At 49.4% G+C, this 23,853-nt stretch overlaps 9 protein-coding genes across 9 annotated transcripts; 5 read left to right on the forward strand and 4 right to left on the reverse strand.

Annotated features, from left to right (window-relative positions):
- Window positions 1-1,347: 1,347 nt before the first annotated feature.
- Window positions 1,348-2,934, forward strand: FPRO_04354 (uncharacterized protein; the record flags this gene model as incomplete). Its single annotated transcript, XM_031229855.1, has 3 exons — window positions 1,348-2,118; window positions 2,166-2,393; window positions 2,443-2,934. The coding sequence occupies 3 exons, from the start codon at window positions 1,348-1,350 to the stop codon at window positions 2,932-2,934; spliced, it is 1,491 nt and encodes a 496-aa protein (XP_031080050.1).
- A 2,721-nt stretch (window positions 2,935-5,655) lies between these two features.
- FPRO_04355 (uncharacterized protein) lies at window positions 5,656-6,410 on the reverse strand (the record flags this gene model as incomplete). Its single annotated transcript, XM_031229856.1, has 3 exons — window positions 5,656-5,773; window positions 5,933-6,097; window positions 6,361-6,410. The coding sequence occupies 3 exons, from the start codon at window positions 6,408-6,410 to the stop codon at window positions 5,656-5,658; spliced, it is 333 nt and encodes a 110-aa protein (XP_031080051.1).
- A 542-nt stretch (window positions 6,411-6,952) lies between these two features.
- Window positions 6,953-9,589, forward strand: FPRO_04356 (uncharacterized protein; the record flags this gene model as incomplete). Its single annotated transcript, XM_031229857.1, has 3 exons — window positions 6,953-7,084; window positions 7,186-9,377; window positions 9,433-9,589. 3 exons carry the CDS (start codon window positions 6,953-6,955, stop codon window positions 9,587-9,589), a joined length of 2,481 nt encoding a protein of 826 aa, XP_031080052.1.
- A 336-nt stretch (window positions 9,590-9,925) lies between these two features.
- FPRO_04357 (uncharacterized protein) lies at window positions 9,926-10,335 on the reverse strand (the record flags this gene model as incomplete). The annotated part of the gene is made up of 2 exons (XM_031229858.1): window positions 9,926-10,164; window positions 10,230-10,335. The coding sequence occupies 2 exons, from the start codon at window positions 10,333-10,335 to the stop codon at window positions 9,926-9,928; spliced, it is 345 nt and encodes a 114-aa protein (XP_031080053.1).
- Window positions 10,336-10,852: 517 nt separating this feature from the next.
- On the forward strand, window positions 10,853-11,495 carry FPRO_04358 (related to polypeptide chain release factors; the record flags this gene model as incomplete). The annotated part of the gene is made up of 2 exons (XM_031229859.1): window positions 10,853-11,035; window positions 11,118-11,495. 2 exons carry the CDS (start codon window positions 10,853-10,855, stop codon window positions 11,493-11,495), a joined length of 561 nt encoding a protein of 186 aa, XP_031080054.1.
- Window positions 11,496-11,923: 428 nt separating this feature from the next.
- On the reverse strand, window positions 11,924-13,555 carry FPRO_04359 (Actin; the record flags this gene model as incomplete). The annotated part of the gene is made up of 6 exons (XM_031229860.1): window positions 11,924-12,154; window positions 12,204-12,975; window positions 13,040-13,070; window positions 13,168-13,223; window positions 13,411-13,441; window positions 13,549-13,555. 6 exons carry the CDS (start codon window positions 13,553-13,555, stop codon window positions 11,924-11,926), a joined length of 1,128 nt encoding a protein of 375 aa, XP_031080055.1.
- A 2,618-nt stretch (window positions 13,556-16,173) lies between these two features.
- FPRO_04360 (putative FES1-Hsp70 nucleotide exchange factor) lies at window positions 16,174-16,815 on the forward strand (the record flags this gene model as incomplete). The annotated part of the gene is made up of 1 exon (XM_031229862.1): window positions 16,174-16,815. The coding sequence occupies one exon, from the start codon at window positions 16,174-16,176 to the stop codon at window positions 16,813-16,815; it is 642 nt and encodes a 213-aa protein (XP_031080056.1).
- A 261-nt stretch (window positions 16,816-17,076) lies between these two features.
- FPRO_04361 (uncharacterized protein) lies at window positions 17,077-18,242 on the reverse strand (the record flags this gene model as incomplete). The annotated part of the gene is made up of 3 exons (XM_031229863.1): window positions 17,077-17,202; window positions 17,252-17,945; window positions 18,001-18,242. 3 exons carry the CDS (start codon window positions 18,240-18,242, stop codon window positions 17,077-17,079), a joined length of 1,062 nt encoding a protein of 353 aa, XP_031080057.1.
- A 2,627-nt stretch (window positions 18,243-20,869) lies between these two features.
- Window positions 20,870-23,710, forward strand: FPRO_04362 (uncharacterized protein; the record flags this gene model as incomplete). The annotated part of the gene is made up of 5 exons (XM_031229864.1): window positions 20,870-20,989; window positions 21,099-21,200; window positions 21,256-21,633; window positions 21,684-22,413; window positions 22,467-23,710. 5 exons carry the CDS (start codon window positions 20,870-20,872, stop codon window positions 23,708-23,710), a joined length of 2,574 nt encoding a protein of 857 aa, XP_031080058.1.
- Window positions 23,711-23,853: the final 143 nt, after the last annotated feature.

Genomic DNA, 23,853 nt, shown 5'->3' on the forward strand with positions numbered 1-23,853 from the left:
TGCCAGCAACCGGCTCCAGCAGCCGGGTATCGCGCTGAAGCTCAAACACTACACCGGCGGCGTCCGGCTGGGCGAGGCCTTGATGGAGAGGATGAAAAATTCGAGATTATGTCCCGGGGCTCAGGGATATCCCTTGGAGTAATTCAGTCATGGTTGTTCCTGAACACACGCCCGTGGACACCCCTCCACCCCTTGTCCCAACTTCAAGCCCTCCCCCAGGAGCGGCGTCCTTTTTAGCGCAAAAAGACCCTTGTCAAGATCCCGCATCCCAATGCCACACCCACGTCTTTAAACTTGACCTCAAGTCTTGAAGATGAAGAAGACGACTTTGTTATACAGACTTTGGAGCTGGGAGAGTTGAACATCAATTGCGACATCTGACTTGGAGCATGACTTGAGATCGTTCTCAAGTAAAGACTCTAAGGGGAGAACATCAAACGCTCAGGACCAATCCCTATTTTACTTCCATCAAACTGGCGGCCGCCCAAATCGATGGAGCCAAGTGAGATCGATTAGCATTGAGAAAAGAGAGAGATCAACTCAGCTCTCCCATAGAAATTCCCGGGGGTCTGTCTCCCCTTGCTGTTGCTCACACTAATGTCTCAACTGTGGCTTTGAACCTGGCTGGTTCAGATATCAAAGTGATAGAGACAACTGCTTGGGGTCCAGTCTAGATAGAGGAGCTAGACATGGATTAGTTTTGTCCATCTCCCAAAAGCAAGCTCTTGTTCCTCACCCCTCCGTTTGATCATCTTTTTGACCCAGAAACCCCATCCTCACTCTGGTTTTACGGCGCCCTGACTAGATCGACCACCCACCCCCAGCCCTTGCCCATGCCTGGTACCCGCGCGTGGGGAGGGGTTTGAAGTTCTCACTCTACGACGCAGGCCAGCTTATGACGAGACCCGGTCTACCTTCTGTTACAATCCCAGGGCCTGGCCACATAGAGTGCTAGACTTGGTAGACCCGCCTTGGAGAGGATCTCCGACCTTTACCGTTCTATTGGCTCTAAGATTCTTTGACCCTTGTCGCACATCAACTTATCTTCTGAAGCCAGAGGATATATACTTGGGCCTTTCCTCTGAATTTCTCTACCATCTAGTCAAGTCTGCCTCACAAAGAACCATACCTAGCACCTGACATCTTTATACAATCGCTTCTTTCTACATCATATTCATCCTTCTATTATAGTTCAGGTCCCTCTTGTTGCCTTCATACACTCTGCTCCGGCCCTTCTTGATCATCTCAACCAACACCAAGTCTTTCTTGACTTGCTTCGTTTGAATCAGTCCAAGCAACAGAAACTATCAGTCTTGCTTTGAGAGCAGGGCTGATCTGAACTGGCAAATGGCCCTTACAGCTCAATCCTCAGACGCTCCCAACTGGGGGCGCTGGTCGCAACAACTTCCTGGCGACTATACCATGATGGAATCTCCACACATGATTCCTTTTGACTCTCGAGCCACCACTACTGGCCCTCTCCAACGACCTGTCATGACACCTTACATGGTTCAGCCACCTTACAGTTCAGGTCCGGTGAACAGCCTCACGGCACCTCACTACCAGGTTCCCAATCCCTACCAATTTGGAGGATACCAAGGCCCGCCTACGCCTCCCCACCACTCAACGCCTTTCAAAATAGAATACAATGATCGCCGGCCTATGGGACATGATAACGACCACGGTCGAATTCCCTCTTATTCTCGGGAGATGAAGTACACGTATGCCGAACAAGCACCTTCCCCGGCACGGAGCGACTCGCAAGCCTCGACTGTCAGATCCTCGTGCACCAACCCATCTATGGGCTCAAAGACTATCACCTCCAACGAAACTCTCAACCCTGGTGATCAGATCAACTTCGAAACAGAAGTGGATGAGCTGATGAAAGCCATCCAACGCAAGGCAGACCTACAAGCCGATACAGTGCAGCAGCCACTCACTCCTGGAATGTCTCCTGTCTCTGAGGCAAGCTTTGAAAGTCAAGGAACACCAGGCCCTATGGACAGCAAGACATCTCGAAAGAGATATCGCTGTGATGGCCCCAATTGCCAGAAGAGTTTCACCCAAAAGACCCATCTCGACATTCATCGCAGGACACACACTGGCATCAAGCCATACGTGAGTGAAAACATCCACGGCTGATTGCGCTCAACTAACACCTTTAGAACTGTGACTTTCCTGGCTGCGACCTGACCTTCTCTCAACTTGGCAACCTCAAGACTCACAGACGTCGTCACACTGGCGAACGCCCCTTTGCTTGCGACAAGTGTGATCGCCACTTTGCTCAACGCGGCAACCTTCGAGCCCACCTACAGACTCACCAAGGCCTTAAGCCCTTTGTTTGCATTCTCGACGATTGTAACAAGACATTCTCACAACTTGGAAACATGAAGGTATGTGTAAAGAGCCCCCAAAATAGACGATATTCTAATCCGTTGGCAGACGCACCAAAACAACTTCCACAAGAAGACACTCAAGAAGCTTACAATGAAGTTCGCCAAAATCATCGCCTCGGGTGAGGAGGTCACCGAAGCCGATCGCGAGCTTTTTGAGTACTTCGCCACGCACTACAAGAACAGCAACAAAGGGATCAAGGGTCGAGGAAAAGCCCGCACGGTTGCTGACCGTAAGACCAAGTCGTCCCAGTCTCCTCCTGCCAACACCATGACAGCTGTACCCCAATATCCCCTTCCTCAAATTGCCTCAACACCAGTGACTCCTCACGGACTCCCTGTATCGGGCAGCCTCGCTTCCTACAGTGTGACTCGAGGCCACCCCGCTCCCATCAACCACATGTCTCGCCAGACTCACAATGGTGGCTATGAGGTTTATGACATGCATGGTCATCACCACATCCAGCCACCGAACAACAACAGCATGCTTTATGAGACCGGTAGCACGCGCGAGATGGGCTACCATGGACGCATGTACTGAGAGCTCATGGTTGGTATCATGAGACAGAGATACCGCACAACTTGGATATGACTCGGGAGCGTCACGCATTTCATTTCACCAAATTTACAACAGTACTACCATACGGGAGGCATACCAGCGGTTCAATTTTCGATTAAAAAAAGCAGAATTTACAGAAGCGCGTGTTTCAAAAGGAGTTGAAAAATTGGACTCTTCTGGAGGCCATAACGAAGCGGTTGATTTTCTTTGGGTGGTTGTCTCAACACAATGATGCAGGGGATTCACCCTTACCTTTCTCTTTTTGCTATTTTGATACCAATTGCATCAAGCCTTGCGCAAGCCTCTCCGGTTTCCTTCATTTAAGGACAGCTTAGCTCATCATTCTATTAATTGGCGGTCTTTGTAAGAGGATGTAAGGGAGCGGGTGGCTTGGTTCATGATTTACGGCGGTCTAGGAAAAGGCGGTTTCATCTGCCAGAGAGGTCTAGTCTTTTTTTCTTGTTTCTTTCGCCTCATCAGTTCTTCGTTTTTGCTTTATGGTTGTCGATACGCGAGTGTACGCACTGGCTTCAATTGCTTTTTGGAGTTGTATGAAAGGACATACCCTTGGTTATTAGACCATTTTACGAGGGTTGTTAAACTGAATTTCGAGTTATTAGACTCAAGATTAGATGGCAGCATCTGAAATAATGAAATGGGAGCAAAAAAAGGTCGAAAGTAGCCACAGGGGGGCGAAATCGAGACATCGGCGCCAAGATAGTAGATAATTTGAATTTAACAGACATATTCTCAGAAGAACTTTCGGGAGCCTTTCACTATGATCAAAGACACAACTATTGATAGGGAAAACAAACAAAAAAACCAGTGCAGGACATCACTGCTGAGATAGAGATGCCTGCTGGCATCTAGCATCGTAGGCTCAAATGATTACCGCGTCTTTCTGGACCTTTCCAGCCCGAAACAAAATAACCTTCTAACCATAACCATCTCAATGCCAGCCATGAAATTAGCAAGGAAAACAATGCATGGCAAAGACGATTGCTTTGGAAATCTGCCACCCAAGCATTGTAGGGGCACATGATAGCATAATTCTCCAAAGGACTCTCTAGTCTAAGTCACTGGCTACTGATCAAGAAGGCGGGGGATTACAAGTAAAGCCAAGACACGGATGACCCAGATTAGGAACCTTGGGGGCTGTAATGCTGCCCAAGTCATCAGAGAGAAATTGACAAAGCTGAGCCGAGCTGTAAGGCCTCGATGGAGGATGATGATCCTGGTGCCGAGATCGAGTTGTCAGGGGGTCAGATGGAGATGAGTGATGAGAGCCCAGGTACAGTATGGATAATGATGCTCGCTTACAGTTGAGGGTTGTCCATATGAGAAGAGGCACTGCTCACTGTTGGGGGGGCGGGGGGGAGATGTCCATCAGGAACAGAACATCCGTACCTAAGTGAGGCGACGTATGACTACGCATATTGGCAGCATGCAAGAGATATTGTAGGGGCTGATATGAAAGGTGAAGATGCCATGTGAATTCATGTGATGATGATACATATGCCGTTTGCTATTGAAACGAGTTGCAAGTCATACCTGAAGTTTCTCGGTTTCTTCGGACTACTGCCTACGTCCAAAAGACTTCGAACTTCTGCAGAAAACAACAAATGGTTTATCCATAGCTCACAATTACAGTAACGCTCGCTCTACATAGCATGCGTACAAAATGCAGACTGATGTAGATTAGGGCTGCATACCTCTCTTTCTGGCTTTGATCGACAAGGCCCCCTCCCCTAAAATTCACCGCCCCGCCTCTACTCTCTTCTCTCCCTCTCCCCTGGATGGCCAGCTTCTTCCAAAGAGCCTAGCAAACGCACATGAAAATGGATCAACTCTCGTGCATACGCACATGAAGCCTCATTTCGTACCTCTGCATCTCAACCATGTGGCAGAGCACTTTGGGTGGGATCTTCCCTTCACCGCCGTAGATAACGTTGCAATGGCACGGCCCGTCGTGTCACTGTCCGCCATTCCATTTTCCCTCCCAGTTTTAAAGAAATGAGGCTTTTGCTGGTCTCAACTCTCAAGGGCTGTAGATGCAAGGCATGCAAGCCAAAGTGGGTTTTCCTTTTTCGCCTCCACAAAGCCGTTGATGCTGCTTGTGCACACAATGCATGTTCCTTGTAATGTGTATGTGGTTTAAGATGCAAGATGGGTTTCTGCTGGGACTAAGATCGATGCGCCTAGACCAGAGACTGGAGTCGTTGGTTCTAAAGGCCGTTGCAGGGCTGGCTGAGACGGGGAGTGCAGGCGCAGATACACGCGCAAGCGACGAGTGTGATCCATTCATTGTCCACATAAGACGGTCGTTTCATCGGAGTGGCAAGATATACAGGTAAGACGAGGCGGGAGACAACAAAGGCAAGACAGTGAGACCAAAAGGAGCAAGTAACCAACATTCGCGTATCAGTCCCGCCATGTCGAAACGTGAAGTCAGCCCGAGACTCGCCTGTTGTGGACTTGGCTGCGCATGCGCTCGATGCATACCATGTCCATGCCCTTGCCTGTTTCTCAACAATTCGATATGCAAGGGAGTTGTGTTTTCTGTACGCATACGTAGGAATGCGTGGATTTGTATGTTTATATGTGCATGCATGTAGAAATTCTTCAATAAAAGCCGTACCGGTACTGCACTGACCGACTTGCGGTGATATTTTGAGGCCTAAAGCGGACGAAGAGTGCAGCGATCTAACCTCCATGTAGCGTTGAGACAAACAAGATATTGTCACCGGTCTGGATCTCATAGGCCTCCTCACCTTCGAGCTCCCAGTCGGCATCATTGATCAGAACCAGGATGCCTGGTCGACTGATTGCCACCCCTATTAGCGACAAAGACACGCAAATGAGGTAGGAGATGAATTGAAGTGTTGTTCAAACCAACACGGCCGTGGCCATGGTCGAGGGGAGTGTGTATAGCGATACGAAGACATGAACGGAGATAGAGAGCATTGTAGCCAAGACGTACAGGTGGTTGTCTAGAACAAAAAGATCTTTGCGAGAATCATCCATGACGTTCTGACATAGATGGCCGATCAGATACGCAATATCAACGGGTTTCCCGTCCGGGTCTGCCGCGGGAATGGCCAGAGCATGCTGCCTCTTGTTGGAGAAGAGCATCTCCAGGCCGCCACTGCAGTGCCACAATGTTAGCCCAGCGAACAGAATGGCCAGGAAAAAGCAAAGGGATCGAAGAAAGTGCAGAGAAGAGACTCGCTGGAAGCGAGGATCCAGGCACAAGCGTGGTTCAGGTGGACACTCCCGCCAGGAGAAAATTTGATGGCGCAGAAGGGGGTGGGCTCGAGTCTGAGTCTGATTCTGAGTCAAGACCGTGCAAGCGGGAGCTGATAGATCATATAATACATGCAAGATGAAAATCTGGGAGCAGCGACTTACGAGAACTCGACGTCGATGTTGAGCTTGGGGCCCGATGTCGACTCGGCCATTGTGACAGAGATGTACAAGTTGAAGTCAAGTGACGATCTGGGAGCGTGATCCTGATGCTACTGCTGTCAACTGATCGTGACTTTGCTTTTGCAGTAGTGGGTAAAAGGTGGTCCCGAGGTAGTGGTTGGCAGTAGTGAAACTGTGTCTAAGGTATCCAAGAGGCGTGGTGTAAGAGGCTGACGATATATTAGCCTTCTACAATGATAACGCTAGATACTCAATTCGGCAGAGAAAACAAGATGAGTGAACTTACGGAGATAATCGTGTCGCGACGAAGAATGCTGCCACCGGTGTCTCTGTAACAATAAGCCCGTGACTTTTGGTAGAAGCATTTGACATTAATTTGCTTTTCTTGTGTTGGTGTTTGAAGCCACCTGCAAGCGTAAATCGGATGACATAAGCAACACCGTCCAAAAATCTCAGAAGGACGTCTCTACAGCCAATCAGAAGTCAAGAAGCACACACTTTTCAGACTCATCCTTACAACCTCTAAAAATAACGACTTCAGTCAGAGACGACGAAAGGCGAGATAGGGACAACAATGGGCTCAAGACCCGTCTCCATCGAATATCTCTCCTCGGGCGCCAACCGGCAGACCGCTGTTGCAGACTGGAGTCAATGTGGGATTTTGGCTTTTGGAGCCGATATTAACATTGCGTTATGGCGACCTTTGGTTAGTATTCGAGCCACCTTGCTGCTTTAATGTCAATATACCCTGATTTGCGCTTCTTTCTGGCAGACCATCTAGGTGTCTTGATACTAACATATGTGAAGTCGGAATCTCCCCAGGGAGTCACAAAGCTGCTCAATGGGCACAAGAGCACTGTCAAGGCCTTGACGTTTCTCTCCGAAGGAGACCAGGACGAAAACTCGTTTCTCGTTTCTGGCTCAGACGACAAGACCGTGATCATCTGGAAAGCATCTCGCAACAGGGATGAATTCAAGCCCATCCATACCTCAACGGAGCACACTGCTGCCATCAACTGTATCGCTGCCTTGAGGATTAAGGGGGCCCAGAAATGGATTATCGCAACTGGAAGTGCAGATGCCTCCATAAAAATATGGAACCTCGAGAATGATCAGTTCACTCTACTCCAAAGCGTCAAGACAACACCCAAATACTTCCCCATGTGCCTATCACTCAGCTACGCTGGAGATGAAGACGATGTTTTGGTGCTGGCATCCGCTGGTACAAGAGATATAGTGCAGATTTTCACAGCTGAAGTTAAGTCAGAAAACGTTCAGTTCAATGTGCAAGCCACTTTGACAGGACATGAGGGTTGGATACGGAGCTTGAGCTTCGCCAAAGAGACATGTGCCCCTGACAGTGATCTGTTACTCGCCTCAGCGAGCCAGGATAAATACATCCGTATCTGGAGATTCCACCAGGGGAGGGAGCTGCCCGCTGCTGCTGCCAGTGGTTCAGACACTTCCAGTGACGCATACCTCCCCGGAAAGTCACCCTCCAACAAGGCACATCGTCTTCAGTCCGCCGGCAAGGACTTCTCTGTTACTTTCGAAGCACTTCTTTTGGGCCACGAGGACTGGATATACAGTGCACGCTGGCAACGACAGGACAACGAAAAGCTACAGCTGCTCTCGACATCGGCCGATAACTCGCTCGCCATCTGGGAAGCTGACTCTGGCTCTGGAATCTGGGTCAGCATGGCAAGACTTGGTGAGATTAGCAGAGAGAAGGGTGCAACAACAGCAACTGGAAGCACAGGCGGATTTTGGACTGGCTTGTGGTCTCCTGATGGTAAATCAGTAGCCTGCCTCGGCCGTACTGGTAGCTGGAGACGATGGGAATATGTCCCCGCGGAAGACTTTTGGCAGCCATGTGTTGCTATTTCTGGGCATACCAGAGCTGTCACAGGTATAACGTGGGCCAAGAATGGTGAGTATCTCTTGTCAACAAGCTCTGACCAAACCACACGACTGCATACACGCTGGGACAGACCAGGAAATGAGACATGGCATGAAATGTCCCGGCCTCAGATTCACGGCTATGATCTCAACTGTATTGACTCTGTGGGAACTTCTCAATTCGTCTCAGGGGCAGATGAGAAACTCATGCGTGTCTTTAGCGAACCCAAAGCTGTTGCCTCGATGCTCAACCGTCTTGCAGGCATCGGTGGTGGTATGGATGTTCAGAACATGCCAGATGCCGCCAACATGCCAGTCCTGGGACTATCTAACAAGGCAATTGATGCCGTGGAAGACGACCAAGAAATTCAGCCCATCGACGACCGGGATCGTGAGGCCATGGATCCAGCCTCGATAGTCAAAAAGTCGCATTTGGAGATCGATCACCCTCCTTTTGAGGAGACACTCTCAAGACATACCCTGTGGCCGGAAACCGAGAAGCTGTATGGACACGGCTACGAAATTTCTTGTCTCGCAGCTAGCCACGATGGCACTCTCGTCGCCAGTGCATGCAAAGCCAGCTCAACCAACCACGCCGTAATTCGACTATTCGAAACAAATCGTTGGACTGAGCTCAGGCCGCCTCTGGCCGCACACTCTCTAACAGCCACCCGCCTTCGATTCTCCTCTGACGACCAGTTCCTCCTGAGTGTAGGACGCGATCGCCAATGGGCGGTCTTTGAACGCGCGCCTGAGGATGAAGCTGCGTACAAGCTGCTGCAGATCAATCCCAAGGGTCACACACGTATGGTACTTGACGCAGCGTGGGCGCCTGCGTCGTCTGAGGCGTCAGTATTCGCAACTGCTGGCCGTGACAAGCAAGTGCGCATTTGGGCCGCCAAGCCAAACGAAGATGGAAAGCTTCAGTTCTCTCAGACAGCCTCCATCCCGACTGCATCCCCTGTGACATCGGTCGATTTTGTCCCTCAGGTTATTGACGGTAGATTTATCTTGGCAGTTGGCACAGAGCTTGGCCGACTAAGTCTGTGCCTGATCAAGGAGGATGGAACTGATGTCATTGAGAAGCCCGCATGTGAGGAGTGAGTGCTTGTAAACCACCGATATAAAAGAACCAACTGCTAACATCACCTCTAGTTACTGTTTGCCCAAGGCTATTCACCAGCTTGCTTGGCGTCCTGTCGTACGAGAGGGGGCTGAGAGGCCATTTGAAGTGGCAGTTGCAGGAGAGGATAGTTCACTCAGAGTATATGCCTTCAGCCAGGCGTATCTTCAGGTGTCTGCAGACCCATAGAACCAAAAGTTATGATTACGAGTTACTAGAAATTTCCTTCACACCGAGGGCAGAGGTTTGCTCATCTTTGTACAGACCGAGCAGTGGGATCAACAGTAGGATTGTTGAGTAAAAGTGTATTATCATTACAGCCATCTATTGGCTAAAGTTTTGTAGATCCATATCCATTATATCGTATAGCAGATGAAACTCGAGCCATCTCTCACGGACCTTGGCCAAAGACCGACTCTTACGACTCATTCATGCAGAGCCTCCTCATGACGAAGCCATTTATGTGCCAATGTCCAGCATGTATGCATTTCCAGAATTTTCGCGTGAGCAATCCAGTGCTGGATTTTATAGTTCTCTCACAACCGTTTCGACAGTCTCCTTGGTAACATCTACGACGCTTGCAGTTGTCCCGGACAGCGCGCTCGCAGACATATCTTTAACAGCTTCCTGCACCACCTCGGCAACATCAATGTGCTCTCCGTTGATATAGTACCAGGCGCGACCGACGAGGAAAGAAATGTGATGCGGGAGGTAAAGACAGGCGGCGATGAAGGTCAAGCTGAAGAGCAGAAAAACAATAGAGCCTAGGGCGGTGAATTAGTCTTCAGAAGACGACAACTTGAAACGTATGGGATTGCGGATAACATACTGAAGAAGAACTTCTCCCAGGGCGTGAACATGTACACACTGAAAGTGACCTCCAGCTGGTATTGCTTGAGGCTCAACCACTTGCGAAATGATCCAAGAACGGCCATTGTGTCGAGTTGAAGGGTCAAAATACGTGTTTGAATCGCAGATATCGGTAGCCGTCGTCGTAGAATTGCCGTGTGCTGAAATGAATGACTTGAAGTGATAGGTTCAGGGGAAAAGGTTGAAGCAATGGAGAATACAGGATCAGGATAAGGATAAGGATCAGGGAAAGGCCGGCCCTCCTTTATCTGGGCTCCTTGTGCCTTTATCGTACCGACGCTCCCGAAAATTGGGTACCGGAGGCACCGCAGGGAAGTGCTAAGGCTTCGATGTATTGAAACTTACAGGGGGTGCGGGTCTTCTAATTTACTGAATCACCATCTCGCTGTGGCTGCTGATGCGCACGCGACTGGCTCGTGGCTGTGGCTGTGACTGTGGCTCCCTCGTGGCACAGGAAGCCCAAATCAGCATCGACCACAGTGCTTAATCTTCATCTTATAACCTGAATTACGACTCTAGTTCACGGCCTTGCCACAAAGCATCTCATGTTCTTGTTGAATGTCTGCATTCAATGGCATCGTAATGACGCCGCTCAAACTCCTCCGAACCATCCGCTACAGCACTCCCCCAGCACTTCCAATACGGACCTTTCACAATACATCTATCTTCCTGGCGAAAGCTCTCCCTCCTCGGCCGAAGCCCCCGCCTGAATCTGAGATCGAAGAGTCCTATGTCAAAGGCAGCGGTCCTGGTGGACAAAAGATTGTACGCATACTCTTTTTCTAGCTCCCCAGCTATTGATCACGGTCCTCGGAAGTTCTTTCAGCTTACACAGTTGTTACACTAGAATAAAACCAATTCCGCAGTTCAGCTGAAACACATACCCACTGGCATCGTCGTCAAGTCTCAGGCAACCCGTTCGAGAGACCAGAACCGGAAGCATGCCCGTGAATTACTCGCGCAACGTGTTGATGAACTTCGCAACGGGGATCAGAGTCGATCGGCTATTGTCGGCAAGGTAAAGCAAAAGAAAGCTGCAAGTGCTTCGAAAAAGAGTCGTAGGAAGTACAAGAAACTCGAGGAAGAGAGGGCCGCTACGGCTGCTGAAGTTGAAGCGCAGTCAGACACAACTCCCGCTTCTGCAGAGGGACGTGATCCAACCACAGACGACGCAAACAATTACCAGACTTCTCAACCCCTAGACACCACAAGTAAAGCGCCGTAATGAATGCTCTCCGGAAGCACTTGTGAGAATTAATTACGATACCATGTATGTGGACATACTTAATGTACGTAAGGGACCAGACATCATGTCATCACCTCGTTTCATTTCAAAAAATTCTAAGCGGAAAGTAAAAAAGTATTTGTATGTCAACCTCGGCTTCTACCCCTAGGCACGCATTACACGCGCAACTACAACAAAGGGGCCATCACATCTCTTCGTAAGCGCAACGCCCACCCTTCTGACCATGTCAAAAACTTTTCGTAAATATGAGAGTCGACTTTGACGTTTGCCAACCACCCAAAGCTTAGCGTCTGTCGCCACCTCCATGATCTTGTCGTCGTTGCGCGAGTGGGAGGATTTGGTGTTGTCGGTCGGGTAGCTTAGTAAGTTAGCAAGAAGCCTCTCAGTCACCAGGATCTTGACATACCTTAGAAGCACTTGCGGTGAACGATTGAGGGACCGCTCTCGTCGTACTCCTGCTTGGAGATCCACATTTGCTGGAAAGTGGACAGGGAAGCAAGAATGGAACCACCGATCCAGACGGAGTACTTTCGCTCGGGAGGAGCAATGATCTTGACCTTCATCGAAGAAGGAGCAAGAGCAGTGATCTCCTTCTGCATACGGTCGGAGAGACCAGGGTACATGGTGGTACCACCAGACTGAATCAAGGTTAGAACAATTCGGACAGCTCATTCTCACGAAACTTACCATGACAATGTTACCGTAGAGATCCTTTCGGACATCGACATCACACTTCATGATCGAGTTGAAGGTGGTGACGTGGATACCACCGCTCTCAAGACCAAGGACAGAAGGCTGGAAGAGAGCCTCAGGAGCACGGAATCGCTCGTTACCAATAGTAATGACCTGACCATCGGGAAGCTCGTAGGACTTCTCCAGGCTGGAGCTCTGGGCGGCAGTCTGGATCTCCTGCTCGAAGTCGAGAGCGACGTAGCAAAGCTTCTCCTTGATGTCACGGACGATTTCTCGCTCGGCGGTGGTGGAGAAAGTGTAACCGCGCTCAGCAAGAATCTTCATGAGGTAGTCGGTAAGATCACGACCAGCCATGTCGACACGGGCAATGGCGTGGGGGAGGGCGAAACCCTCATAAATGGGGACAACGTGAGTAACACCATCACCAGAGTCCAGAACGATACCAGTGGTACGACCGGAGGCGTACAGAGACAGAACGGCCTGGATAGAGACGTAGAAAGCTGGGGCGTTAAATGTCTCGAAGACAATCTGGGTCATCTTCTCACGGTTGGACTTGGGGTTGATGGGAGCCTCGGTGAGCAGGACGGGGTGCTCCTCGGGGGCGACACGCAGTTCGTTGTAGAAGGTGTGATGCCAAATCTTCTCCATGTCGTCCCAGTTGGTGACAACACCGTGCTCAATGGGGTATCGCAGAGTGAGGATACCACGCTTGGACTGAGCCTCATCACCAACATAAGAGTCCTTCTGACCCATACCAATCATGATACTGAGAACTTGTCAGTGGCCGGCCCCAGGAAGGCAGCAGAATTGCCGCTGTAGCTACAACTTACCCATGATGACGGGGGCGACCGACAATGGAAGCTGTTTACAACGTTAGATTTGGGTTTCTGATTAACTTGCGCCCAGGACATGCGATATCAATTCTTTGGGCGCAGAGGCTAGAAAGTGGGGTACTCACGGAAAACAGCTCGGGGAGCATCATCACCGGCGAAACCGGCCTTGCACATACCCGAACTGATATCAAGTTAGCTATCATGGACATGCTGAGATCGCTCAGCACCAATTCAAAGACCAAGCACTCCCAAGCATCAATGTCGAGGCCGGTGTCGGGCATCGGACGATGCGGTGGCAGATCTGGTCCAGGAGCAGAGAGGCGGGGAGAGATTGTCCAGAGGTCGGTGAGACAGGCGGGGGAGCTTACCCATTGTCGATGACGAGAGCAGCAACTTCTTCTATAAAGCGAAATGCAAGTCAGCATGAGTCTGGAGATGATCTTCGCGATGCTCAAAACGGATTGTTTGGATCCGACGATGCAGCGACGCGGTATGATGCGACGTACCCTCCATGGCTGTGGATTACGGTGTGTGTATGGAAAGCTGTCCAGAAACGGGATTAGCGGCCAAGAATCAAAGAAGAAAAGACGAAGAGCTATTAAAGAAGAGAGGCGAAAGACGTAGTAATCAGTAGGTGGAAGAGCAAGCTTACAGGAAAAGAAACGTTGAATGGAGAAGGAGACGGAGGTCGGGGGTTAGAAGAGTTGAAGAGAAGTAGTTTGGAATGGAATGGGAGAGGGAAAGAGACGGAGGCGGGAGAATGGGGGAGGGGGAAAGGAGACAAGTATCGCCGGGCGACGCTGTCACAAGAAAGTTGTGGGCGGGCCCCGAATTGCTGAGGTGGACACTTTGGGGACAAGGGGGGGGGGGGGCGACCTGAAGAGACCACCTACCAGAATTGGGTAGGGAAACTGAGCAGACGAGGCACAGTCTAGAGCAGGAGCGAGAGCTGCACTCTTGCTAGGGGGGAAATAGAGGCGGGGCAACCAGAAAAACAGGTCTTTCCAAGCTGCTTGCCGCTTTACTGATTGGTTCGTGGTGGTCGTAGTGCAGAGAAGGATGCCCTGAGAGCAACTTTGTCCCAGTGGTTGCAGAGCAGCGGTCGCAGTGGAATGGTTATAGCGGTGGCTGAGGTGGAGAGCTTACCTACAACAGTAAAAGAGGTTCGTGATCGCCAATTCCTTGGAGAATTGATATCGAGGCAAGTGATCGTGATTCAAGCTCAGAATATCTAGTGATTCCTTCGGATCAGGTTGTGATTTTCTGTCAAGTTCTAGAACATTTGCAAGCAGCTCCCGACTGAGTAAAACGGGCCGCTTCACCGTCCTGACTTTATCCTTTCTATACAAGGTGACGTCGTAAGCAGAACTTCATCCACCGCCACGCGAGCTGGCGAAGACGTCAGCTAGGGAACTTTCTAATGCTGCAGCCTCTGAGGCTTCCTTTTATTTCTCTTGGCGAAGTATGTGAACGTTTCAGCTGAGGACTCGTTCTTCAGAGTGGCATTCTACTAGACATCATTGACTTGCAAATAACATGCCAGCCTAGTAGGTATCCTAGGCATCTTTGTATCATCAAGAAGGTCTACGCAAATAGCTCCTGTTCAAGTCAGCCCCAGCCACACATAGCTCAGAGATGCTGTCCAATCTTCATTCCAGGGTGAGGCCCATCCATAAAAGGAATGTCTACGGATCTCATCATCCAGAACGACCAACAACCATCCCAAGACTTCCAAAGACTTGGGTTTTGTAACTGAAAAGGGGCTGTTATCTCCATGCCAAATCTCCAGATGCTCCGCAGATTGGAACCGGTACCCAGCTTCCAGGTCCCGAGTTCCACTCCATAATTAGCACAAGTGGCTAATCGAGCAATGTACATCCTCGTTCAGGGCAGAGTTACTCGGAGAGCTTTTGTATCGAAGAAGTTTCTTGCTGACCAACCATACCAAATACGCGTTGGGGCCTGTTTCGTTTACTGAAGAGACAGCACTCACCCGTTCATTCCGACTGGTCTGCCCTGGGTGGGTAGGGATTTGTGGTTGGCAGCGAGAACCTCCTCGATATCACGCAGCTGTATCATCTGCTTCACTATAGAGACTTCTTCGACAAATCAGGATGTGCTGCTGAACGTTACTATGTATTGAGAGACAAGTTTATGTTCCATCGAGTCCCATATCTTGTTCGCCATCGTGAGTGTGGTTCATATTAGCAGCCTAATTTCAACACCGCTTCATGAGCACCCCTGAACCACGAGGCTGTCAAATATTGGCTTCACAATCAACAGATCTCCTAAACTCTGAATTAGACCCCTGTATCTCGCCCCTGCCCAGCCCAGCCGGGGAAACCCACCAGCGGGAGCAGTCGGCCAGTAGCCAGGCTGTGAGAATGAATGCCTTCGCTTACTTACCTACGAACAGCGGGATCTCCGGCGCCTCTCGAAGATGCGAAATGCGTCCACTGACTAGGCTCCATTAGTTCGAACATGGGAATTTAGACTTCAGTATTATGGTAGCCTTGCGGCCAGGCTCCTGCAAGTGTCATGCAACGCAATACACGCGCGTTCAACCAGCCACAGTGCCTTCTGGTCAATCATGCTGTTTGGTGTGGTATCTTACACAGAATCCTTCCTTAGCCTTTTTCGCTCTCGCTTTAAGCTCATTCTCCCGTCTCGGCCACAAAAGCAGCGATGAGGGGCAACCTTGCAAGGTGGGGCAGCTTTGCTGAGCTGGAGGGGAGCTATGATGAAATATATCTCTGCCACGTAGAACTGCTGTCAGTTGAATTGCGGTGTCTATCCCCAGCAGAAGCTTGGTACTACTATGCTCTTTGACTCAAACGCTTGTACAAGTCATCATAAGGCACTGATTGGGCTGCAATGTATCCTTATCGAACTGCCAGAAAACAATTGGTCGGTTGATGGAGAATTGGTGTTCTTTGTATCTGTCTTGAGCTAGACCGTTTCTGGACTAGAGTCTTCTTGAAGATTCCAGAAATGGGCAAATTCTAATCGATATGCTTGGTAAAGTTGAAATTTGAAAGCAAATATCAAAAGATTGATGTTTTTTGTTCTTACTCCTTCAACAAACTCAGCTCAAGCAACATATCAAGAAACACACTAAAAAATAAGGAGACATGGATGACAAGCGGCTTAACGAACTCCTCAAATGGAGTATTGAGCAATCAGATGCCACCAGAAATGACCCTGAAGCCCCAGCTCCCACCACACAACTCACACCAGAACTCATGGCATCGCTCATGGGCGGTCCCTCTGACGCCGACCTTATGAGGGCCTCTATGGACATAATCACATCGGACGATGCTGAGCAGGTCTCCCTTGACGACAAACTCATTGCCTTTGACAACTTTGAGCAACTTATTGAGGGGCTCGACAATGCAAACAATATCGCAAATCTCAGCCTGTGGACCCCACTACTCGACCAGCTCAAGCATGACGAGCGAGAGATGCGCAAGATGGCAGCCTGGTGTGTGGGAACCGCTGTACAGAACAACGAGCGCACCCAGGAGCGTTTGCTCGCTATGGGAGGGCTTCCGCTACTTGTAAACCTAGCGACCCAGGAGGATGAGCATAACGATGTTCGTCGCAAGGCTGTATATGCGCTGAGCTCAGCGGTGCGCAATTACCAACCAGCGATGGACCTCTTTGCCGATGAGTTGACCAAGAGGGGTCACAAGACTGACAAGGTCGATGCCACAAGCATGGAGGCTGTCGACGAGGTGGTCAACGGATTACGCGAGAAGATCGGCAAGGCTTGAGAAACTTTGGTGGGATCAACCATCAAAACATAACGAACGGTTGCATTGGGACGGAGTTGGGGCGTTGGACTGAAGCACAGGGCGTGGGCAAGAGAGATGAAGATCCCGGAGGGTACTAAAATAGAATGGTATAGGCAATCTGCCCTGAATTTTAAATATTCATTTATGATACATTCGTCTTAGTACATGAATCTATGCTACATGTCAGCTACTTAGAGTTGACATTTGTTTCCAACGCCTTGCAACGACACCTTCCGTAATTTAGTGCCTAGCCTTGCCATAGAAGGGAAGGCCGAGTGCCTCCAAAAGAAGACGGCCTTGCCTATCTGATGTACCAGTTGTCTTGATGAATATATCACATCCAGGCATCAGTCGTGCAGGATACATCTACTCATGATTAGCTCACCCTTGTCTTGATTAGTGTATAAGCACTCACGTCGTAGTTGAACTCGATTTCAGGAAAGTATGCCATCCAGTCGGGCTTCATACCGAACGCCAGGTTGCCTGCACTATCGCCAGTAGTAGCATCAATACCAGGCCAGTCCTTGATCTTAGGCAAGACCAGAGTAATGAGCTTATCAAGGAAGTCGTAAGCTTGAGCACCTTTCAGCGTCACTTTGCAGCCAGTCTTGTCGCCCTTCCTGACACCCCACTGAACAACGCCATGCTTGACTCTTGTGACCTCAGGGAAGGCACCAGAGATGGCTTGGATAACAGCACGGCACACGTGCAGGTACTCCTTGTTCTGGGCACCCATGGGAGCGAATGAGTTGATAGTGATAGCCTCGATATCAGGTACGTTGTGCCATTCAATTGGGCGCTCCACTAAGCCTAGCCTTGAAGAGCCACCACCTCGAGGTCCTCGGCGAGGTCGATTCTTGTGGTAAGGCGAAGACTCGTCCCATTCCCTCAAGTTACCCTTGTTGGAAACAGGAACTTCTGAACCTGGCGGGGTATGCTGATATGTCATGGCGATCAGATCTGGCGCAATCGTGCTTTCGTATGTGTGCTTTAATCGAGGGAAGCTGAAAGGACCGGGAACGAAGTCTCGAGCAGTCGGATCGGAGGACTTGGGCACCTGGACGGGGTGTAGAGGACCACGGTAGTATTTGGGAGGATGGTATTGGTATCTATAGCAAGTCAATCAACTCGAGCTCAGTCAAAGGGAGCAATTGGGCTACGGACCTATTGCCGGGAAGTTTTTTGCCCGTCTCTGCAGCTTTCTCTCTAGAATTGAAGGCCTGGATAGCCGCTTCGTCGGGAGAACCTGTCGCAAAAGACGAAGCATTGTCAAGATCTGCGAGAGCGGAGGACTTCTTTGTCTCGGTCGAGACAAAGCGCTGCACACAAACGGAACCTGTCCTCAGAGGCAGATGCCTCCGTCCCAATGAGCTCGCCATGCGAGCTCCTTCTCGTAACGTGGTCATCATGGGCTCGTAGATTGGAATTCCTCGTCGTCGAAAAGATGTGTGGTCGTCGCGTGGATTTGGAAATTTCCATCTAAGCGGCTAGCGGCTGGCTGCGCCACATGAGGTATCTATCTGAAATTGTGGCTGTGCTCTTACACCGTACATCGTTTGAGGAATGCCTGGGTAAACTAAGTAAATTCATGTTTATTTAAGACTTGTGATAAATCTCATTACTGAATCCAAACCTGCTCCTTTTGATTCCCCTTCTCCTGTTACCGAAAGCGTCATATCAATACTTATTTCAAGATCTGTGGCCAGAGTTGCAACCTTACGGATTTCATTGTCAACATATTCTCTATTAATTCTCATTTTCCTACATACCTAAGTATGTTTTGAAGTAAAAGAAGATCGTCCTATACAAATTACCTTACTCTGAATACGTAAGCTTGGTAATTGAGCCTGCCCTCTTTGAGCTAGCTTTTATTATCTGATCGCTCAATCCTGAGCATCTCACCACTTCCGAAGCACTCCGATCACCCCTCCAATTACCCAGATCTAAAAACCAGGTCTAGTATTAGTAGTCCAAGAGAGCATAATTACGATGCCACCAATAGTCTTGTTCATGAGTAAATGGACGATATCGCTTTGCCCGAGTCCTTTTCCTTTTTCCACCAACGTTTATCGGTCTCGGACTATGCAACAGTCCGACAACGTACTTCAGTATTTCAGGTAGATGCCTCAAAATATGGAGCGGAGTCAGCGGACCCGAAAAGCTGGACGCGGGATGTCCGTGGTCCCGTCGACCCGGTTTATCTCCGTCCTTCTCGAGAGCAAGGACCGATCTGGCGACCGAGTTCAGATACAGGTAGGAGGCTTTCCCAACGAACCAGGTTTTCAACGGGCGGCCCGAAAACATCAACAACCATACGTTGTCGGACAAACATGGGGTACTTAACATCCGACACAGTGGTCGATCTAACTGCTGGAGTAGATGTTCAGAGGAGCGGTCTGATAATCTTTAAGACCTATACGTCACGATCAAAGATTTACAGGCATTGTCAGGCAATGCCTAGATCAGGCTCCCCGGGCTACCATGAACTCGTCTGGTTGTGGTTAATAATACGCAGCACCAGACCGAAGAGCCTTCAGTTTCCTAGGGGGACCTTCAGTTCATTTGGCGCAGGGACTAATTGCATACGTATTCAGATACGAATGAGAGATCCAATTTCGATTGAATGCGTCTACCTAGGTATTTAGCTGTGCCTGACATACTCACACGCCTGCATAATCCGCTTTTTCTTAGGTCACCAGTTCTGTTGTGCCTATAGCCCTGATGTGAGTGCATCATCTCAGCCTAAAGTCTATAGAGCCAGACGGACGATTATAGAAGGGCTGACGGTGTGACGAAGTGCAGTAAGATGACGATCATGGTGACGATGGCAATGCAAAGCCACCGAATGATACAGAGTATCTCCTTTTTGGAGCTGTTACAAAATGTGTTTTGGTGGAACTGTTGTGTTACAAGAGTTCTGGCTGAGTTTAGCTGAGGTAGAATCGAGTGGGTTAGGTGATTAGAGAATAAGATTATAGAACCTACTACACATGTACAATGATGCTGCGGCCAAAATACCTAGGGTCTATCAGGAGAAGGGAAGCTGATGCACAGACGAGTGTTCCATCACACATGATAACACGTGTGTATGTTAGAGCTGAGTTGGCCAGGCTTCAGTAATTTGTAAATCACTTGACTTTTTCATAACCTATTTGCCAACTTCCTCGTTGGCTTAGCTCGCCCTGCAAGGCCGCCGTTTTTGTCCTTGTTATTGCGCGGAAATTGGCTAGGATCGGCTCCATGGATTACCGGCCTGGAATGGAAAAACAGAAAGGATATCAGCGCCGTTGAACCGGTCACACTAGCCAATGAAGTGTAATGTTGAACTGTACCTAGTTGTTCGAGGCAATTGAATAATAGCTACAAACCCTTTTGCCCACTTTTTGGTTCCATAGACAAAAGGCAAGGAAGAAAAAGTAAACCTCCTTACTAAGTACCTTACCGACGGGAGTGACAGGATTGACAGGGCACAGGGGTCCTACAACTGTTACCTTAACCCTTACCTCAGAGGCTGTCCCACCCCCGCCACTATCAACCTAGGTGCCTATCCTTCTATTTTAGTACGATAACCTTCAGGTCACCCCCTCTAGCCCCTCAACAAGCGCTCCCGTGGGCTGTTTGGCCATTGAGACTTGCGCTCCGATGCCCGACTTACCTTGCTGATCACTCAGTCTCGGCCTTTTTTTTTCAAGTACACAGGTCCCTCCAACTGAAGGATGTATTTCAGCTTCCTCGCTTTTTCTCTTGCTCCTACTAGCTGAAAACTCCTCTCTCTTCTTGAAGCTTGAAACACTTGCTTTGAGTTTTCTTCCTCCATCAATTTCTTCTCTTGTCGAACACTTGAAAGCCGTAAACCGAACAATTCCATCTCACCCATCGCGCGTCGCACTCGAGCCACTTCCCGACCCTTCCCAAACAACGGATGCGCCCCCGATGATGAAGACTTGTGGCTTGTTTCTCCCTCGTTGAACCTGACGAGTCCCTCTCTTACTTTTGATCGACATATCCGTCTCTCCCTTGCTATTCAAACACCATGAAGGAGTTTCCAAGAAAGTTTCTCAGCAAGCGCGAAAAGAATGGCCGGCGATCCAAGTCGGCTACACCAGCGCCAGTTGTCCCAACGGTTCCTGACAGCACTAGCAACAAAAACAAGGTACGTTATTGCCTGGATGGGAATTCTTTGATGGGTGATCTATGGAACTGCATCCAGCAACGAGCTTGTTATAGTCCAAGATGAAGTATTCTGACACACAACTATCCAGCCTCGACCACTCTCCGCTGGGGCTTTCATGGCCTTGTTCAAAAACGACAGCACAAAACAAGGAGCAAAAGCAGAAGCAGAGAAAGAGAAGGATACCGCACAAGTACGACTCGAATCACAGCATGAAGGATCGTGTCATTAACTTTGCCTCCTATTAGATCGAGGACATTTTACGCCGACTAGACGAGCTCAACATAACCAATGTCACCGCCGACCATGTCACCGACATCATGGCAACCAAGTTTGCAGACCACGACCCCAATAAGACAGTTGAGTTTATCGATATGGAGCAAAAGGCTGCAGCGGGTATCATTATTCCATATGATCCCAGCGTGGATATGGTGGGTGCCGAAAACCGTGGCAATGTGACTTGCTATCTTGATGCACTTCTGTTCTCAATGTTCGCCAAAATCGATGCTTTCGAGTGTATGCTCAAGAATGATTTTCCAGAAGAAGACAATCGCAACAAACTTGTCAATCTTTTGCGGATGTGGGTTAATATGTTGAGGACGGGGAAATTAGTGCATACGGATATGGTGAGTGGCATAGGCACGATCTCAGTGATGTTCAAACTAACATTGAACAGACCAAGTTAATACAGGACGCTCTGGCTGACTGTGGATGGTCGGATGCACGGATGCTTGAACAACAAGACACTTCGGAGGCCTTTGCTTTCATAACAGAAACTTTACAGCTGCCTCTACTTTCACTGCAAGTCGATCTCTTCCACCAAGGCAAGAAGGACAAGGACGACCACAAGGTTGTTTACGAGCGTCTCCTGAATCTGGCTGTACCGCCAGATCCTGAGGAGAAGGGTCTGAAATTAGAAGACTGCCTCGAAGAATACTTCAACGCCCAGGTAGACGTTAAGCGAGATAGCGAAGACGGGAAGAAGCTCGGGGTAGAAGAGAAGAGTCGAAGTGAGACACCAACACTCAAGCATAGGGATACAATTCGCATCATCACTGAAGAACGTGGCGAAGCATCAACACCAACATCCCCTTTGGTAAATACACCGTTGGAGATAACGCCAACTTCGGAAAAGGGGGTTCCTCTTCTGCTAGCAGATCCCAATGTCAAGGACGGGAGCACTCCTGATGATGAAGCAGAGGGAGAGGTCACGACTGTGGAAATAGTGAAGAACAAGCCAAGCATGCGAACGAGGTCTACCAGCGTTATCCAGCGCGTAGTGTTGGATGAAGACGGTCGCCCCTCTACCCCAGACAATGTCACAATGCTTCAAAAGGCTATGAGGAAAGGCTCGACAGTTGTGAAAGCAGTTACTATTCCAGCCTGGCAGTTTTTTCGTCTAATTCGTAAGTTTGCGCCACCTCGTTGAGCCCAGTATGAATATTAACATATAGTTCAGCTTGGCATGCGCTTTCAAGCAGTGAGCCCAGAAATAATACGGAGGTCGCATTGAACTTTGAGCAAAGGCCTGTTGTTGGCATCTGTCTCAAGCGTTACGCCATGACTGAGTCCGGCCAGCCGAAACGTCACAATACCTTTATCGACATTCCCGATAGTCTGAGACTACCCCATTTCATGCTAGCCGATGAACCCAAGGCCGAGGAAGATATGAACGTTCTAAACACGGACTATAAGCTCGTCCTACAGTCCGTCATCTGCCACCGGGGCGACTCGCTACAAAGTGGCCATTATGTTTCGTTCGCCCGGGTGGCCCCTAAGTTATTGAAAGACAATAGACGGCATAATTTCGACCCACCACCGGATTACGAGGAAGCACAATGGGTTAAATTCGATGACCTCCAGATCGAAAACCGAGTCAGTTATGTGGAAGATATCAGGTCAGCATTGAAGGAGGAAATGCCTTATCTTCTGTTCTATCAGGTTATGCCGATGGTCGAAGTCTCGCCTCCATCTGTGGACGAGACAGAGACAGAACCGCCCTCCTACAATGATTCGAAAATCAGCATTGAATTGCCTCCTACTCCTTCACGAAGCAACCGATTGGGTAGTCTGGAGGAAGGCTATTTTGATAGTACACCGACCTTGGAAAACTCACAACTTTTGTCTAGTAAACCACCAAGTATTCGCCTCTCTATGGAGGGCGAAAGACCACGGAGAAGCGAAGATATCGATCGCAACCCGGGATCTTTAGCTGGAGACTCGCGGCGTCCCAGCGCTATTTGGACCGATTCGACCATACATACCCCCAACTCCCACTCTCCAGCTGTCACGCCCAACGAAGAATCGACAGCATCTAGATTATCACGCGCGGCATCTAGATTCACATTGGTTAACAGAAGTCGGCCCAGTAGCCAGAATGGAGAAAATCGCATTAGTTTCTCGATGAGTAGATTGGGCGGTCTCATGCGGCCTAGCAAAGAGCCTTTGACGGAGCCCAAAGATGAAGCCAATGGCATTGGCATGTCTTCTGCCAACTCCACGGGTGTCTTGACGGCAGAGATATCTAAAGAGTCGAAGGAATCAAAGGATGCCGTGGATGGAACAGAGCAACTCGCCGAACCAGAGCCCGAACATCACCATCGTCACCATGGTCATAAACATGGACATAAGAGGGTCAAGTCCAAAGACAAAGTAAAGAATAAGAGCGGCGACCAACCTGAACGAGAATGTACAGTGATGTAGCAGTCATCCTGTTATGTCATCCCGATAACCACGTTACGAGAGAGAGAATGCAATCAGATTATACTTCACATACTTACGACCGTTCTGATGTTTGGACATGCATAGCTATAGGAGTCTCGATTTACAAGGAGGAACTGGCACGG

The sequence above is a fragment of the Fusarium proliferatum genome (assembly GCF_900067095.1).
Source record: "Fusarium proliferatum ET1 genome assembly, contig: FPRO_scaffold004, whole genome shotgun sequence".
Lineage (NCBI taxonomy): Eukaryota > Fungi > Ascomycota > Sordariomycetes > Hypocreales > Nectriaceae > Fusarium > Fusarium proliferatum.